The sequence below is a fragment of the Podarcis erhardii genome, assembly GCF_964252035.2.
Source record: "Podarcis erhardii genome assembly, chromosome: Z".
Classification (NCBI taxonomy): Eukaryota; Metazoa; Chordata; class Lepidosauria; order Squamata; family Lacertidae; genus Podarcis; species Podarcis erhardii.
The window spans coordinates 24808312-24825669 of NC_138504.1; the positions used below are offsets into that span (position 1 = coordinate 24808312).

The window sequence follows — 17358 nt, forward strand, 5'->3', positions numbered from 1 at the left end:
GTCTATACTGTTGTGTTCACTCCCTATTTCAGAAAAAGAACTAGATCCTTTCTTGCATACCTCTGTGCAGCATTCACACCTAAGCATAGCGTAATGCTAATCCAAAATAAGAAAGACCACCTCAGTCAGCACTTCATCTACCAATGACGATCAGAAATATAAAGGGATCCCGTTGCTTCAGAAGGATAGAAAGGAGCACACTGGGCGATTTCGTCTTACTTTATTTTGCACAGCACCACAGTCACTTGTGTTTAGATTTTGCAATTATATATATAATAAATGTTGGGCTGGCTTTTGTGTTGCAAACATCAAAAAGCTAAGCCTGATTTTGCTACTGGGAACATTTAAATATTGTTTTCCAACAGTTGTGTGAATTATTTGCTTTGTGGACTATGAACTGTTGCTGATAGATATGAGTTGTTGTGGGAAGGGGTTTGGGGGAGGTAAATAAAATGCCTGCAGCTGAGAGAGAAGGTGTCTAATCCAGCCCATTCCCTTCATGTTAAGTTGTCTATTCGCAGGGAGCTTTTAATATGGAGAGGCATTTATAAAAACAAAAAACATACTTTTTGCACAACCTTTAGTTTGTGGTTTGTACAGCCTGTTTACCACCTACTTCTGCTTCTGCCTAAGAGATACCCAGGAACTGATAGATAAAAAGCCCAAACGGGACCATGTTCACACATACAAAAAGATACTTCCTCTTATAGTCAATTACCCTAGCAGGAAATGTTATCTAAGTTACTGTATGGAAGTGGGGGGGGGGGGTGCACTACAAGATGGAGTGGGCTGAAGAGAGAGAGAAAAAACAAAACAAATTTAAAGTATATTTCTCCTCTGGTCATTTTAATTCATTTTGGTTTTCCACGATCATATAAAGTAGGAAACAACAATAATACAACAACAGAATAATCAAGTTTTTTTTTTTTTTTGTCAAAGCATATAAAACATATGAAAGCTAAAAGCCCCAGCACAAACTTCAGAAGAACAAGGACTGAGTAAAATTTTGCTCAAGAAATGCAGAAAAAGCGTAACATACAAGTGCACAAAAATAATGGAATGCATAAAATAAAAAACTACACATTAGGTAAAGCATTGTAAAATATACAGGTTTGCAAAAATTGAAACTGGCGGGAAGATTTTGGGGGGAATGGATATAATGAATACACAGACAGTGTCAATAACACTGGAAGACAGAGAAGGGGGGAAATGGCAGTTTTAAACTGAGCTTCCTTTCCCAATTTTACGTCTTCACTTTCTTGGCATCCTTTTTTCCAGAGCTTTCTATGGTAGAGTCTGCTTTTCTTTTTTGTGACTGGAAAAAAAAGGTGAGAAGGGAGAGAAGTCGTCACATTTTTGTCCATCTTAACAATGTTTGATGCTGAATGTATATAAAGGTAATGAAATCCAATAGACCATGAAGTTGCCAGTTAAAATAACAACAGATCCTAGATTTCTCTGGATTTCATCCATGTAAGTTCAAAAGCAATCTAACAGAGGCATTGAATGAAGATTCAGTTTTAAAGAATCCTAACTTCAGTTTTAAGTCTTAAGTTTGCAAGGTACCCAATTTGAGTATAGCACAGCTATTCCCAAAACCAGTAAGAGTGGATGTTCTACAAAGGTTAAAAGATAAGACTGATAAGGCAAGGAGTGGCTAACTTGGTGCGTTCCAGATTTGTTGAACTGCAACTCAAATCAGCAAGAATACTGACCATGCTAGCTGATCAGAAACATACACTATTCTGTTTTATTGTTACAGATGCTGCTGCTATGTCACATGTGGTTATGCTTGTTAAATAGCATTTGCCATTGACTGGGCAATGAAAGATCCATCAAGAATTCAGTTTCTAGGTATCAGTAGTCTAAGAAGCGCTAAGGAAAGTCACATTAAACCACCTGTGCTAGGAAAGGTAAATGTAAAGGATGACACAGGGGGTTGCCCCTGTCATTCTACTTTCCTATTATCTACCCTTGTGGAAACCAGTGTGTTAGAGAACTGAGGATAAGCCTTCATCAGTACTCCCGTTTCTGACTCTAGCATTTTTGCTTTGTCATGCTGTAGCAAGTCAGAAGTGCCAGGAATGTGGGAAGGAGGGGATACAAAAGCACAGCTCTATCTCTTCTGAACTTTCCCACCCTGACAGGTACATTGGGCTCAATGGTCTACAACTGCAGCAAGCTTAAAAATCACCAGGAAGGCCTCCCCCAACCTCCCACTTGCCTTATTGTCACCAAGTGGAACAGAGGAGGGGAGCTGGAGCAAAAGAAGTGGGATAGGAAAGTGGCACATGCACAGAGCTTTCCTCCCCCCATAAAACACTCCATAGCAGTAGTCAGCAGTTGGTTTTCCCAGAAACCATGAAGGTTTCCACCAAGTGGACCAAGTTTACACAGAAGCCACCAATATGACCTTCATCTATTCCCTTTCTGAAAGCAAGGGACCTGAAAGCAAGCTGTGGCCTGATGTCATAACAGAAGGTATCTTTCTGGCAAAGGAAAATGAGAAGGAAACCTCTAAGCATGCTGTGCTATGATTTGTTTCTACCTCAATAACTACAGTACTTTCAAAGTAAGCTACTATTATAGTTCATCTACAAAGCCTGAACCTTGAACTTGTAAAGCCTATGACCCACATACTTTAGAGACTGTCTCTTCCTGCATCCAAGGTGGGAAACTTGTGGCCCTCCAGATATTTTTGGGAAGTCCAACTCCTGTCACCCCAAGCCATCATGGCCATCTTAAGGGCCACAGGTTTCCGAGGCCCAATTCAGTTAACATCTGTTCTGTGTAATCTGAATATCTGCCACTAAAATCAGGGACCTTGGAAGTGAGGAATTATTCCACCTTGTTTTCATTCCAGAAGGACTGTAAAACCTCTCTACTCATCCTTTGGACTTCCTAAAGTGACTCTTCTCACTCATCTGCTGGTTATTTATGTTTTTAAAATCCTGTTTATTTAAGTACTGTTTTATGTTATTCTTCTCTGCATTATAAGCTACTTTGAAAACATGTTGGAAAAGTGCAACATAAGTATTTTAAATGTTTGGAAGGGGTGCTGATGATTGATTACCACTGGAGCTTTTTTCCCCCGCTTTTTCTTTTCAGCTCTTTCCTTTTCTTCAATTTCCATATTTTCTTTTTCAATGAGTGATATGAGTGTATTGCAGCGTCTCTGGAGTTCCTGAGAAATAAGATTAATATATATGTGTATATATATAAAATTCTGTGACAACCTTGCCAAACATACAGAGACATTAAGCAAGCAAGACATTCAGAGGAGAAGGTGCAGATCACTCATACCTGTCAAAATTCTAAAATGACACCCACAAAGTCCTTTTAAAATGTGTTTCATGTTAGCAAAACATATTGTTGATTGTAGCTTTAGGGTGCAGTACAGAGTAATTAAAATCAATGGGTATTTAATGATAAAATTCAATGGGATGTTGACTTTTTCTCTAATTATGTCCTATGAGATTCTACAGCAACTTAGAAAGAGAAGTATTATAAGGGCTTTACAACTTACAAAGAGACAATACAAATTGTCACAGCTACTGATTTCAGCAAGACTCTTCTAGAGCTTTGCACTTTAGACTTGCCGAGCTGGCTCATCTAAAACAAACTGCAATAAAAGCATGACTAACACCTAAATGCACATGAAAATGTGCTCTATGGCATGCAAAATGTTTTCAAAAAGTGCATGCATGCAAACACACACAGAGAAAGAAAATTCTGTTATCATTCATTTTATGGCAGCCTTTTTACCTTTTCACTCAGTTCCATATAAAACACAGTATCTCTTAAAATAATTAATATAAAATAATTCAGAAACCTTCTGAAAGAGCACTTCAAATCATCCTGCAACACTTCGTTTATATCCAATTTCAAGATACTGCTAAAATAAATTGAGATTATGTTTTTAAAAATGGGCTGATTCCACCGCCACTGTGGTATAGTTATTAAATTTAGACACCCAGATTCAAATAATCAGTCATTAAGTTCACTGAGTGGCCATGGTCCAGTAACTCTCTCTCAAACTAACCTACCTCACAGGGCCACTGCAAGGAAAACAATGGGGGTGGTAGTGAGCTCCTTGAAGCAAAAGCATATACATGTAATAAGGAAATAAATTTTAAAAACAATTAAGAGTACAACTGCTGTACACTACTCCTGGGATCGTTTTGGGATGAAGCATGTTTATAGAAATTTAAATTATGTATAAATAAATAAATAAATTTTTCAGCCTATTTTGGAGTACAGTACAAGCACACAATATGTGCATTTAACTTGCATGATCTCAACCATGTGTAGTAGAAGGCAGGCTGGTTTAAATTGCACAAGTTAAATGCAAGCACGCTGGGTCTTCCTGCATTATCCGGCGCATAAAGAGCTCTTAGGCTCTCTGAGAAACTGTCACAACATCTTGTAGGGCCATCAGTTCCCACAAGAGCATTCCTAGCCTCCAAAGTCCATCCGTCAAGCAGGCCTTGCCCAACAAGCAATGCAGAGAGCAATGAATCATCCCTAACTAGCAGGAGCAGTGGTAAGGGATGATGGGAGCTGTAGTCCAACAACAGCTGGAGACCAAAGTTTGAGAAACATCGCCCTAAGCTCCAGGTGGTTAAGATATGTTAAGTGAAGATCTTACAATGTATAAGGGATTATCACCAATAACATCAACCAACCAAAGAATATAATTTCCTATCGTATGTTAGGCCCATTATGTCCACTGTTGTCTTTGACTGGCATGAGTTCTATGAGGTCTCTGTAGCAGGGGTCTTTTCCACTGCCTGCTACATGATCCTTTTAAAAAGTGACTGCCAAGGATTGACCCCAAGACCTACGGCATGCAAAACACATCCTCTAACTCTCCTCATTGTAACCCACAGAAAAGTTTTCAACTGCTTTTCTCTTCAACCTCTATAAGAAATGTCATTTGTAGGAAAAAAGGAAAAAGCAGGTAACCTAATGATCCCTTGAAGTCAGTCATTTTCAGCTCAGTCTCTGACCCCAGTGCTGCGGGTATAAAAGTCACGCCGTATCTATGCAGCTGTCTCATACAAAGGAGTTTTCTTAAAAGCCTCTATTTCAGGCAGAGGACAGAGAGGCTGTTCTCAGTTATTTTTGGCATCTTCTAAGTTTAAAAGCTGCACGTCCGCATCTTCTTTGCACTGAAGCAAACCAGAAACTGGGTCCTGCATGTACAAGCTATAGGATTCACTGGCTTCTTACGTCTTTTCTTAGGAGGAAAGACCTGCTATTAGGATTTGCTCTGTAACAATATAAAACTTTCTGGAATATCAAGCACTTCACATTGCCTCAAAAATTACCCACTGCTCTAAGCCAGAAACTCATTTTCAGTTGAATATTTCACACACGTAGAACAATCCCAACTGTCAAGGGCGGTAAGAGGAAGAACAGGATCAATTAGAGGCATGGGCACTTTTTCCCGTGAAACCAACATCCCATTAAAAAAAAATTAAAAGACTGTATTCTTTAAAATACAACTAAAATTTGGGATACATGAGAAATGAAAACACATTGCTTATATTGTAAATGTCACATGAAGTTCACATTACAAACCTTTTGTTTAAGATATAGTTATAAAGGGTTGTAGTAAGCTAAACCCTACTCAGGGCATACCAAATGAAATGAGTCATACTCATTAACTTCAATGAGTCTACTCTGAGTAGGATTAAGACGGGGATGTAGTTAGCAGTATGCTTCCTGCATCATCTGAGAGTTTCACTTTATGACAGGACTCTTTTTCTGATTCTATGATTTCTCTGGACTACAAATATTCTTCAATTGAAGTGATGTCTGCAGTTCAGAGCCCAGAATCTTTCTTTTCTCTCTCTCAATAAATCCACAACACTAATTTGCACCGAGGGTGTATGTCATATATGTAGGAAAAGAAACAGGGGTGGTGATGTAGAGCAGAAAAGTGGTCAGCAGAGAAAGGGTTATGAAACTCCTATCAGTGGGAAAGACCTTAGCAAAAGCTGCTGAATCTTGGCTTAGCTTTTTTCACAGGACAGCTGTGAAGATACAGAGATTACGAATAGTAATCATTTGCTATTGACTTACATAAGGACCAGAAGTGAAAGAGCAAGATAGACCAAAAAACACAACCACCTCAAAACAACAAAGGGATTGGGGGGGGGAGAGACTAGGCAACTTATCTGCACTTACTGCCTTTAGATTTTTCTCCCGCTGAACACCAAGAGTATTCTTACAGCTTTTTCTTTTTGCCTCCCACAAATCTGTACCTGTGGGTTTGATTTTGACATAAGATGACATGGGAAGGACGAGCAGGAGCACCTTTGTTCTTCCTCAGGAAAACCAGAGGAAGAAGAAATTTGGTCTCCCCAATTCTGTGACTGAAATATAAATGGCTTACAGCTGTTCTCATGTGCTTAACAGCATATTGTCAGAATTGTTGCATTCAAAGTTGTCAAAAGCAGAGAGCTGATAAGAATTTCTAGAATACTTAAGTTTTAAGCTGACTGTGTGACTGAAACATGCACTAGATTTTTTTGGGGGGGATGCATGCATGATGGAAGAAGCATTCTGAACATGCATGAAGTCATTTTATTCTGTGTAGGCTGGAATGTGAGAGTAAACACAGACACCACAATTTCTTTAAAATGTCATGGTTTTCAGGTGCCCTTTCTCTTCCTTACTGGTATACCAACATATACAGTGTTTGTGACAATGGATACATTTATGTATGGCCAGGGAGAATTCATGATTTACTGAAGATTACCAATGTCACTGATACCACCACAGCAATACATGTAACAAAATCATCAATAATATCTGCTGGTGCTTCCAGAAAGCCTAACGCTCTGCCTCCGGAAAGGAATTTATGAGGAGTACTGAATAGGACACCAACTCCCACATGTGCTGAAGTGCAGGGCTTAAAGAGAGATATTTCATTCCAGTGCCAACCGCAGTCTCCGTTTCCGAAAGCACTCTCAATTCAGGAATTTTCACATGTCCTAACTGTTAAAAAGTAAATACAGCACTACTTCTTTTGGTCCTCTTTGTGTGAATTAAACCTATGGAAATCATATCCCTCCTGCTCAGCAAGTAAGAATGTCTGGCTTTGCTGAAGCTCTAGTAGCAATTTTTTGCATTTCTGTCTATGGTGTTCCCTCCCCCCCCCATCCATATCTTATTGACCCCCAAAGCATACAGTCAGTGAATGTTACAGACCTCTTGTTCTCACCACACAATATTTCCTTGTATCCTAGGCTTTAAACAATGTTGTATTTCTCCTACCCACATCTTACTAATGAAGCAATTACAGCTATCCCTTTTTACACTAGAATCCCCCTACCAGAAAATAAACTCCATTGTGCTGGGACTCAGCACCCTGGATAGTCAATGGAGTAAGAAGAGGAGGCATCATAACAAGCACAAGGCTAAAAAAACCATTATCATTTAACTTATTAAAAATTTGAACTTCCAGCAAATACAGAAAGTATCAAGTAAACCTCAATGGAGGAAGTGCTGTTCTCCACTGCCATGGACAAAAGCCAGGGTAGCCAACCTGGTTCCTTTCTGATGTTGTTGAACTACAAATCCCATCATCCCTGACCACTGGCCATGCTGGCTGGAGCTGATGGGAGTTGGAGTTCCACCACATTGTCTCTCTCTAATCTAAACCACCAATGAAGCAGAAAGACAAAAGAACACCAAAACTTCAAAGGAGAAATCACAGCCCAATGATTCTGCACCAATGGCAAAGGAAGTATACAGAGAACAGTCATATGCACGCCTTAAAGAGAACAGATCTGCGATTCAGCGGTGCGCTTACCATTCCCCTCTCAGAGTCAGAAAGAAGGGCAGTTACGACAGCAGAACATCTAAATGTGAAGTACAAAGTCTGGTGTAGAAAAACTAGAGTTTTACAGAAACCATCAAGCAATTTATGAGCCCATAGTGTGTAAGCCATATGCTTGCATGAAAATAAGAAACAAAAAAGAATTTATATTGGTTTCTGAAGAGAAGTTTTCTGAAGAGAAATTTTCAAATAAATACATAGAGGGGAAACATGGAAAAAATCAATGTATTTAGGCAGAACTAGGGAGACATCTAGTGGCCATCAGAAAGTAATGATGAATTTCTAAGTAAAATGCATAGAAGTCTTGGTTTTTAAGTATAAGCATTTTGAAATAATTGTTAAAAGATTATATAATTTCTACCTAGCAATCCTTTACAAAAAGAAAATTCTAGGAAGAACCTCCACTGTGATATGATATCATGGGCTACTGAGGTGTGACAGACTGGGACTCTAGTTCCATTCCCTACTCAACCTTGAATATTACTAGATGGCCTTGGGGCAATCACATATAAAATCATCCTAGCCTATTTGACAGGGTGGCTGTGGAAATAAAAAGTAGGAAATATATGCTGTCTTGAGCACACTGGAGGAAAAGTGGGATATAAATGTAATAAGCAAACAAATACCGTATTTTTCGCCCTATAGGACGCACCGTCCCATAAGGTGCACCTATTTTGGGGGGGGGGGAAATAAAGGGGAAAAAATTATTTCCCCCCCAGGCGCGGGGCTGGGGCAGGGGAGGCCCACCCAAGCTTCCCCCGACCCCAGCCCCCAAACAGGCAGCTCTCTGCAAGCCGTGGGAGCCCAGGGCTGGCTCCCCCCGCTTGCGGAGAGGTCCGCGAAGCCTGGATGCGCTGAGCTCAGTGCGCGCAGGCTTCGGCATGCAGGCACCTCTCCGCAAGCGGCGGGAGCGCTCCCCCCGCTTGCGGAGAGGTCCGCGAAGCCTGGACGCACTGAGCTCAGCGCGCGCAGGCTTCGGCATGCAAGCAACTCTCCGCAAGCAGCGGGAGCGCTGCGCTGCTTGCAGAGAGGTCCGCGAAGCCTGGAGAGCGAGAGGGGTCTGTGCGCACCGACCCCTCTCGCTCTCCAGGCTTCAGCGAAAGCCTGCATTCGCCCCATAGGACGCACACACATTTCCCCTTCATTTTTTGAGGGGAAAAAGTGCGTCCTATAGGGCGAAAAATACGGTACATATTTTGGTTGGATAAACAAGGTATGAACATTAAGCCAGACATTTCTGATAAGACAAGTAAGAGATAGACAACATTTTGAAAAAACTACAAACCCAACATTATCAGAGACCGGAACACATGACTGAAAAACCATGCCCTGAAATGCAGTCTGTAAATCAGGTTAAAAATAAAGAATTTTTTTAACTAAGTACTTTTGCATCAGGCAAATGGTCATGCAAGTCCAGCATCCAGTATTCCCAGCAGCTAATTGGATGTCCACAAGCAAACTAACAGTCCTCTCCTGCTGCTGTTCCCCAGAAATTGTTATTCAGGGGCATAAGCATATAGTCATTGTGACTAGTACCCACTGGTGATTACAGCTTCCATTAATTTATTTACTGCCCTTGTAAAGCCATTTAAGCTAGTGGTCAGCTTCACATCATGTGGCAGCAAAATCAATGCTTTAACTACGCAGCATGTGATTCCATCTGCCTGTTCTGAATCTCCAGCCAATCAGTTTCATCAATGATCCCAATGAGGGGGAGAAAAAATTTCTTTATCCACATTCTGCATAATTTTGTATACCTCTTCCCTAACCTCATCTTTCCACAAAACCCAAAAGTTGCAAATGTTGTGATCTTTCCTTATAGGGAACATGTTCCAGCCTCTTAACCATGTTGTTGTTGTTTTTTTCCATTCTACAAGATTTGAGCTGTGACCATGAGAATTGCATCCCATCATGATCAGGCTTGGCATTTCAAGTGGAAGAATAGTGACAGCCAGGACTGATAACTCCAGCTGAAGTGGTATGTAAAACGCCATGCATAGGAACTACTTGTCCACTGTACATGGTAAAAGGTATACTGCCTGCCAATCATAGGTGTTCAGGCACTACTAACCCTTTGGACATATTTGATCCTTTTGGGAAGCATCCTCAAAGTAACCCTTCTTGGAAGACTTTAGCCAATTTAACAGCATTGAAACCATTATTTTCACACTGCTTCTCCAACTTTAAAGCACCAGGCAAAAACATTCCTCTTCTCCCAGATCTTTGGCTAATTAAACAAACAGTGGCCTTTTAAACTGGGGGGGGAGTGTTTGTTACTATGTTCTGTATTTTTGTAATTTTATATTGTAAACCATCTTGAGATCCTTGGGGGAGGGCAGTACAGATTTATTTTAGTAATAATAATAATAATTTAAAAGTAATTCCTGAACAGAAGAGAAATTGTCTATGCAATAACAGAGGTGGACAAAAAAACTCAGCTTAGGCTAAATGAAATGACTCTTGGGTTCAAAAACAGAAATTCTGCTCTTAATGAAGTGGCATATCTTTCCCTCAAGGCTTTAATTAATTATCAAGAGAACCGTTGCTAAATTGCCACTGTGAAAAATATGTCATCCTTGAAACAACTCTACCATACAGTCTTCCTTCAAAAAACAAAAACATTACAGGATCAACCACATATAACAGATGTTAGTTGTGCAGCACTGCATGCTTCTGGGAAGTACTCAAATTATAATAGCAAACCACAGAACTGCATCAGACACCAATATTAAATCAGCACGTGTATTAACTAGCTTTTTAGAGCATACCCTCCTACCATCCCACAACAACTTCATGTTTTGCTATAAACATAGAAGAAAAACTATTGGCTTCAAGGTCTATCTTCCTATTTTATGGTTTGTCAGTTTTTCTGGGAAGAATTATTCTATGTATCAGCTGATCCTGGAAAATGAGAGTAATTTCGTTTACTTACTGTTAATGAGTGAATGTACAATTGTACCAAAATCGGTCTTTAAACCAGACACTGCATCTGTGATTAATATCAGGATCACGACAAACTTCCAGATGGCAGCTTCTCCAGATATGGTAGCGCCAGAAGAGAAAGCAGCCAAGTGGTACTTCCTGTTCACGTGGGCTTGGTTTTTTATTGGCTGTCTTCACATTACCACTGCTGCTGAATCTGTAGGGTGCCTACTTGTCCATTTGCGTAGCCACACCCCCCCCCCATAAGACTTTGGGTGCCGCGGTACTTGCCAGCATCTTGACTGGACAGGGCTAGGGACATGCAAGAACTCTTAAGACTAGAGTTTTAAATGCACTTGTTCTCATACATACTCATTCTGGTGCTCTTCTAGAGTGGTATAATATACATACAGACCAGGGATGGAGAGCTTGGTATCCTCTAGATTTTGTTGGACCACACCTCCCATCAGTCATGATCATTAGGTCATGCTGTGGGGGACTGGTTGGAGTTGGAGTCCATCAACATCTGGAAAGGCTCAGGTTCCCCATGACATAATGAATGATTTAATATCTCTATATTGCTTTTTGATAAAAGTTAACAAATTCAAAACATAAATCAGTGTAACACAATGAAACACAGGAAGACCTAAAACCCTTTGAAATAAAAAAAAACCATGCAAAAACTAAGCTCATGTAAATCAACACTATTTACTTACCATTGCTGTCCTAGATTTGATAAACCAGTCAAATCTAAATTGGGGTGCATTGCGTACACACTGTCTTAGTTCTTCATACACATTTTCTTTATCAAATCCCATTTTATGCAACATGCATATCAAGAATCTATCTTCTTCTTCTGTGTAGTTTTTGCCTTTGTTTGTTCCATACTGTATACGCAGCTGATGAAAAGGTGCTTTGTATCTAGCAATCTAAAGGGAAAAAAGATTTTTACTAGGAATGTGCATATGAATATTATTCAATGGCCATTTATGCTATTTTAGCTGCAGTGGGATTATACTAAAGTCAGCAGCCATTAAATCAGCCCCTAATCAAGACTTTATTTAGCCAGTTGTAAGACTAAAATTGTTACAGCTGGTGTAACAATCCTAATGTGTTTATACTGGGAATTTCAATCCATATGGCTTAATAAAGTTAAACTACTTATCATAGAAAAGAATAACTTTGCTCACCACTGAATTAGTGTAACCTTTGTACTGAAAAATTAGAAGGGGACTGAGAATACTTTATCAGTGGGGAACATAACCATATGCTGGTTTCTTAGGGGAAAAATTAATCAGAGGAAATATTAATTTGTGGAAAAATTACTTTGACATCCAGGGCTTTTTTGATGCTAATTCGCCTCTGTATTCTGGCCTCCCCTCGTTCAATCTGAGCCATGATCCTCTCAATGTCCTGGAGTTCATTGCAACGTTCCCAAAAAACAGCTGAAAATTTCAAGCATTCAAAAAAACACCTTAAATGCTTTGTAATAAAATAACATTAATAACTACTTTTATATAATTAAAGCTTTTACTCTTTCCCAATATTGCCTAACACAGTTTAAACAAGGTATATTATCATATATATATTTAGAATATTTTTTTAAAAAAATCTTACAATGTAGTGAGTTGGACTTCATACAGAAAGTCTTTTTTCCACAAAGGCTCTAAGTACCTTAAGAAATTTGCAACAGAAAGCAGATGCATCTCTGATGTGATTTTGTGGAAATATATGAAATACGGTAATCTGAATCTCCTATAAGAAGGAACTCCAGATGCTTGCTCCAGAAAAGGCCCGCTGAAAACAACCAATGTTACATACAGTGAGGGGGGGAAAGTATTTGATCCCCTGCTAAATTTTCTCATTTGCCCTCTGATGAAGAAATGACCAGCCCATAATTTTAACGGTAGGTTTATTATAGCTGTGAGAGACAGAATAACAACAGGAAAAACCCCAGAAACCCAAAAGACAATAGTCAGAGATTGAGGTGCATTATAATGAGTGAAATAAGTATTTGATCGCCTATCAACCAGCCAGATGGCAGGCTACTTGGTATCTTCACTGTATGTAACCAGCTGAGATTAGAAGCACCTGCTATAAGGGAGAGGTCTTACCTGTAATCCCAGCTCATTACAGTACCTGTACAAGACACCTGTCGACAGAAGCAATCAATCCAGCAGATTCCAAAGCAGCCACCATGACCAAGACCAAAGAGCTGTCCAAGGATGTCAGGGACAAGCTTGTAGACCTGCACAAGGCTGGACTGGGCTACAAGACTATTGACAAGCAGCTTGGTGAGAAGGTGACAACAGTTGGTGCAATAATTCGCAAATGGAAGAAACAAAAAATAACTGTCGACCTCCCTCAGTCTGGGGCTCCATGCAAGATCTCATCTCGTAGAGTTGCAATGATCATGAGAACAGTGATGAAGCAGCCCAGAACTACACAGGGGGAGCTTGTCAAAGATCTCAAGGCAGCTGGGACCATAGTCAGAGAGAGCCAGTGTGGTGTAATGGTTAAGAGCGGTGGACTCGTAATCTGGGGAACCGGGTTCGATTCCCCGCTCCTCCACATGCAGCTGCTGGGTGACCTTGGGCCAGTCACACTTCTTTGAAGTCTCTCAGCCCCACTCACCTCACAGAGTGTTTGTTGTGGGGGAGGAAGGGAAAGGAGAATGTTAGCCGCTTTGAGACTCCTGAAGGGGAGTGAAAGGCGGGGTATCAAATCCAAACTCCTCCTCTTCTTCTTCTTCTTCTTCATAGTCACCATGAAAACAGTGGTAACACACTACGCCGTGAAGGACTGAGATCTTGCAGAGCCCGCAAGGTCCCCTGCTCAAGGCAGCACATGTACAGGCCCGTCTGCAGTTTGCCAGTGCATGTCTGAATGACCCAGAGGAGAACTAGGTGAAAGTGTTGTGGTCAGATGAGACCAAAATCAAGCTCTTTGGCATCAACTCAACTCGCCATGTTTGGAGGAGGAGGAATGCTGCCTACGACCCCAAGAACACCATTCCCACCATCAAACATGGAGGGGGACATATTATGCTTTGGGGGTCTTTTTCTGCTAAGGGGACAGGAACACCTTCACCACATCGAAGGGACGATGGGCAGGACCATGTATTATCAAATCTTGGGTGAGCACCTCCTTCCCTCAGCCAGGGCACTGAAAATGGGTCAAGGATGGCTATTCCAGCATGACAATGACCCAAAACACACGACCAAGGCAACAAATGAATGACTCAAGAAGAAGCACATTAAAGCCCTGGAGTGGCCTAGCCAGTTTCCAGACCTTAATCCCATCGAAAATCTGTGGAGGGAGCTGAAGGTTCAAGTAGCTACACATCAGCCTCGAAATCTTACTGACTTGGAGAGGATCTGCAAAGAGGAGTGGGACAAAATACAGTGATGCCTCCCAAGACGAAAAGAATCCGTTCTGCGAGTCTCTTCGTCTTGCGGTTTTTTCGTCTTGCGAAGCAAGCCCATTAGCGGCTTAGCGGATTAGCGCTATTAGCGGCTTAGGGGCTTAGCGGATCAGCTGATAAGCGGCTTAGTGGATCAGCTGATAAGCGGCTTATCGGATCAGATGTTAAGCGGCTTAGCGGATCAGCTTTTAAGCGGCTTAGCGGATCAGCTGATAAGCGGCTTAGCGGCTTAGAAAAAGGGGGGGAAGGGGAAAAAACCGCAGGAACTCGCAAGACATTTTCGTCTTGCGAAGCAAGCCCATAGGAAATTCGTTTTGCGAAGCGCCTCCAAAACGGAAAACCCTTTCGTCTAGCGGGTTTTCCGTCTTGCGAGGCATTCGTACCTCCTGAGATGTGTGCAAACCTGGTGGCCACCTACAAGAAACGTCCAACCTCTGTAAGTGCCAACAAGGGTTTGGCCACTAAGTACTACGTCATCTTTTGCAAAGGGATCAAATACTTAATTCACTCATTATAATGCACATCAATCTCTGACTTTTGTCTTCTGGGTTTCTGGGGGCCTTCCTGTTGTTATTCTGTCTCTCACAACTACAATAAACCTACCATTAAAATTATGGACTGGTCATTTCTTCATCAGAGGGCAAACGGGCAAATTTAGCAGGAGATCAAATACTCCCCCCCCCCCTCACTGTATAGTGCTAATTGAGTTGTTTCACAGGAAATTGGTAGACGAAGGGGTGGTGGAATTGAGCAGAAAACAGACAGAAGCAAACTGCTTAGTAGTCCCCCCCCCCCACTTAAACTTCTATACTCTCAATCAAAGCCTCCGATTACAACTTTATTAAACATGAGCATGCAAATATACTCTAAGCTCTGGCACAGGATGGCTATCATGTCATAAAATCACAGAATTGTAGAGCTGGAAGGGACCTAAAGGGTCATCCACTCCGAAGCAGCCAAAGATGTACAGATCCAAGTTCAAATCCTTACTCAGCCATGAGACTCGCTGGGTGACCTTGGAGCAGTTTGCTTCCTTTCTTTTTTTTCCAGTGCTGTACCTCAGTGGACAACAGGCAGTCAGCATGTGGTGTTATGTGCGTGTTTGTAGGGAGGCAGGAGCAATTTCTAGTGTTTTCCAATAAATGGCTGAAACTATTTAAAAACACACCTCACCCTTGAAAAGGTATGGCTGAGGCTGCAAAACAGAATTATGTCTGCATACATTAGAACTGCATTTTGGGTTCTTCCAAATTCCTATCACTCAACAAAATCATTATCAGCATTATATTGCTGTCAAGAGAAGGGAAGAATAAATCCAGCCACTCCGCCCCTGCTTTGCCATCCACAGCGGTGGCAAATGAAGCATGTCACGATCTAAAAAACAGTGCAGAATAGTAATGGCTAAAGGGTTACAGAGTAGCATTCTCAGCATAATCCCTCTGCAGATTTTAAATCTCTCCATGCGGGACCATGCATTCTTTCTACACTGCACATTCTTCAAAATTGCCAACCCTTGTAGAACTACAAAGGTAACCCAACAAATAAAACCATTTTGGAAATATTTTTTTAATTATCCAAGATATATTTGACAAACCTGAATATTCAATAACTTCTTCAGGTGACTTTCCTTCCACTTCACGGGCAATATTATCTATATCATCTCGTCCATATTTTTCATTAGCTTTAATAAACTGGTTGAAGTCTCTTTTGTTCCAGTTTGTAAAACCCTGTTAAGCAAGAAGTTGCCATTAGGTGAAGGAGGAAATGTTTTGCTAGATCTTGCATCTTAGAAGGATACAGTTGGATTTGCTCGTTAATGCTTCGGTACAATGTCACATAATAATTACAGGGGTTAATGATCTTGCAGGATTTCCATAAACATCTATTATCCAAGGTTTATTACTCAGTCATAAAAAGTTGAACGAGTTATTTTTGCACACAGCTCCCCATGCATCAGGGAGAGAAGCTTTTTATTCACGCTTGTAAATGGCATTTCTTTGAAGAAACAAAGTTCAATTGAAATCTTAATGGATTTTCACTTATATCACACTTGAGCAAGCACAAGTAACAAATAAAATTGCAAGAGTATGAGGGCACTTGTCCAGATGTCACTGGCAATCTCCTGGGCATCCTGGAACTAAATGCAATAACATTCTGTTTTGAATACTTACAAAGCAAATGGTGAATGAAATGAACACCTGGATAGAAAGAAAATGGAGCCAAAACACCCATTTCCCTACACCTCCTCTATCAATACAATTGCAAGAACTTCTTGTAGCAGATGCAAAACAAAACAAAACAAAATACCCCAAAACTAACATTGTATATTAAGTCAGAATTTTAAAATCCCTCAGGTTCTTAACCCACTAGAAGTTGATTTATAAGTTACAAGAATAATGGCAACTTTTAAAAAAGAACTTCATGGAGTTTCAAGTAAAAAAGCTTACAAATTTCATCTTTATCATTTTTACTCCTAGATTCCATAGATAATGAATGTCGGACTAATTGCAGACATGACACTCAATTCACATGGTTGTAACAAACCAACTGTAAATTATTTCTGACATTGTGCATACAGGAGAGCAAACTGTTCTATACAACAGATTGGATCCAAAGCTTCCATTGCTCCAACAGAAAGTCTTCCCCTGGTGGAAAAAAAACTTCATAGGTCAACAAAAGCAGTTCTTCCATCAAATAAAATCTACTTTCATCAGAGGAAGGGAACGTTTGTATCCACCACAGTTTAACAAGGAATGTCTGAAAAGAAAACCAATGGCAATGAGAGGCACCATATCTACATTTGGTTTTGCTGATTTAATTCTAATTGCTTTTGGGTGAATAAGAAGTGAAATGCATATTTGTATTTCAAATATTAACAGAAGCCTATAACAGCAGCTCTTCTATTTATATTCTGTCCTTAATACGTGACAAAAAGAGGAAGAATGCTTTCAACCAGCGAAGGAGTAGATAGAGTCATATGGCTTTGGCTTGATCAAAGGTATTACAGAGAAATAAGAAAAATTCCAGGTACTTTGGTATAGCTCTACTTCCAGAGAGCAATACTAGCATTAAAGATTTTTAAACTGCCTACACAGAAACTAAGAGTGATGTGGCTGATATTGTACTTTCAAGAGATTCACTTCAATCAACACAAGGCAATTTA

General features: G+C 40.4%; 1 protein-coding gene across 1 annotated transcript in view; it reads right to left on the reverse strand.

Annotated features, from left to right (window-relative positions):
- Positions 1–825: 825 nt before the first annotated feature.
- SMARCA1 (SNF2 related chromatin remodeling ATPase 1) overlaps positions 826–17358 on the reverse strand; it is a 47150-nt gene continuing 30617 nt past the window's right edge. Inside the window, exons 20-24 of the mRNA XM_081846931.1 lie at positions 15790–15922; positions 12098–12216; positions 11488–11700; positions 3074–3184; positions 826–1315 (exon numbers count right to left, since the gene is read on the reverse strand). Of these exons, the coding sequence (XP_081703057.1) occupies positions 1244–1315; positions 3074–3184; positions 11488–11700; positions 12098–12216; positions 15790–15922 (648 nt within the window). The 3' untranslated portion in view covers positions 826–1243. The remainder of the gene's footprint in view (positions 1316–3073; positions 3185–11487; positions 11701–12097; positions 12217–15789; positions 15923–17358) is intronic.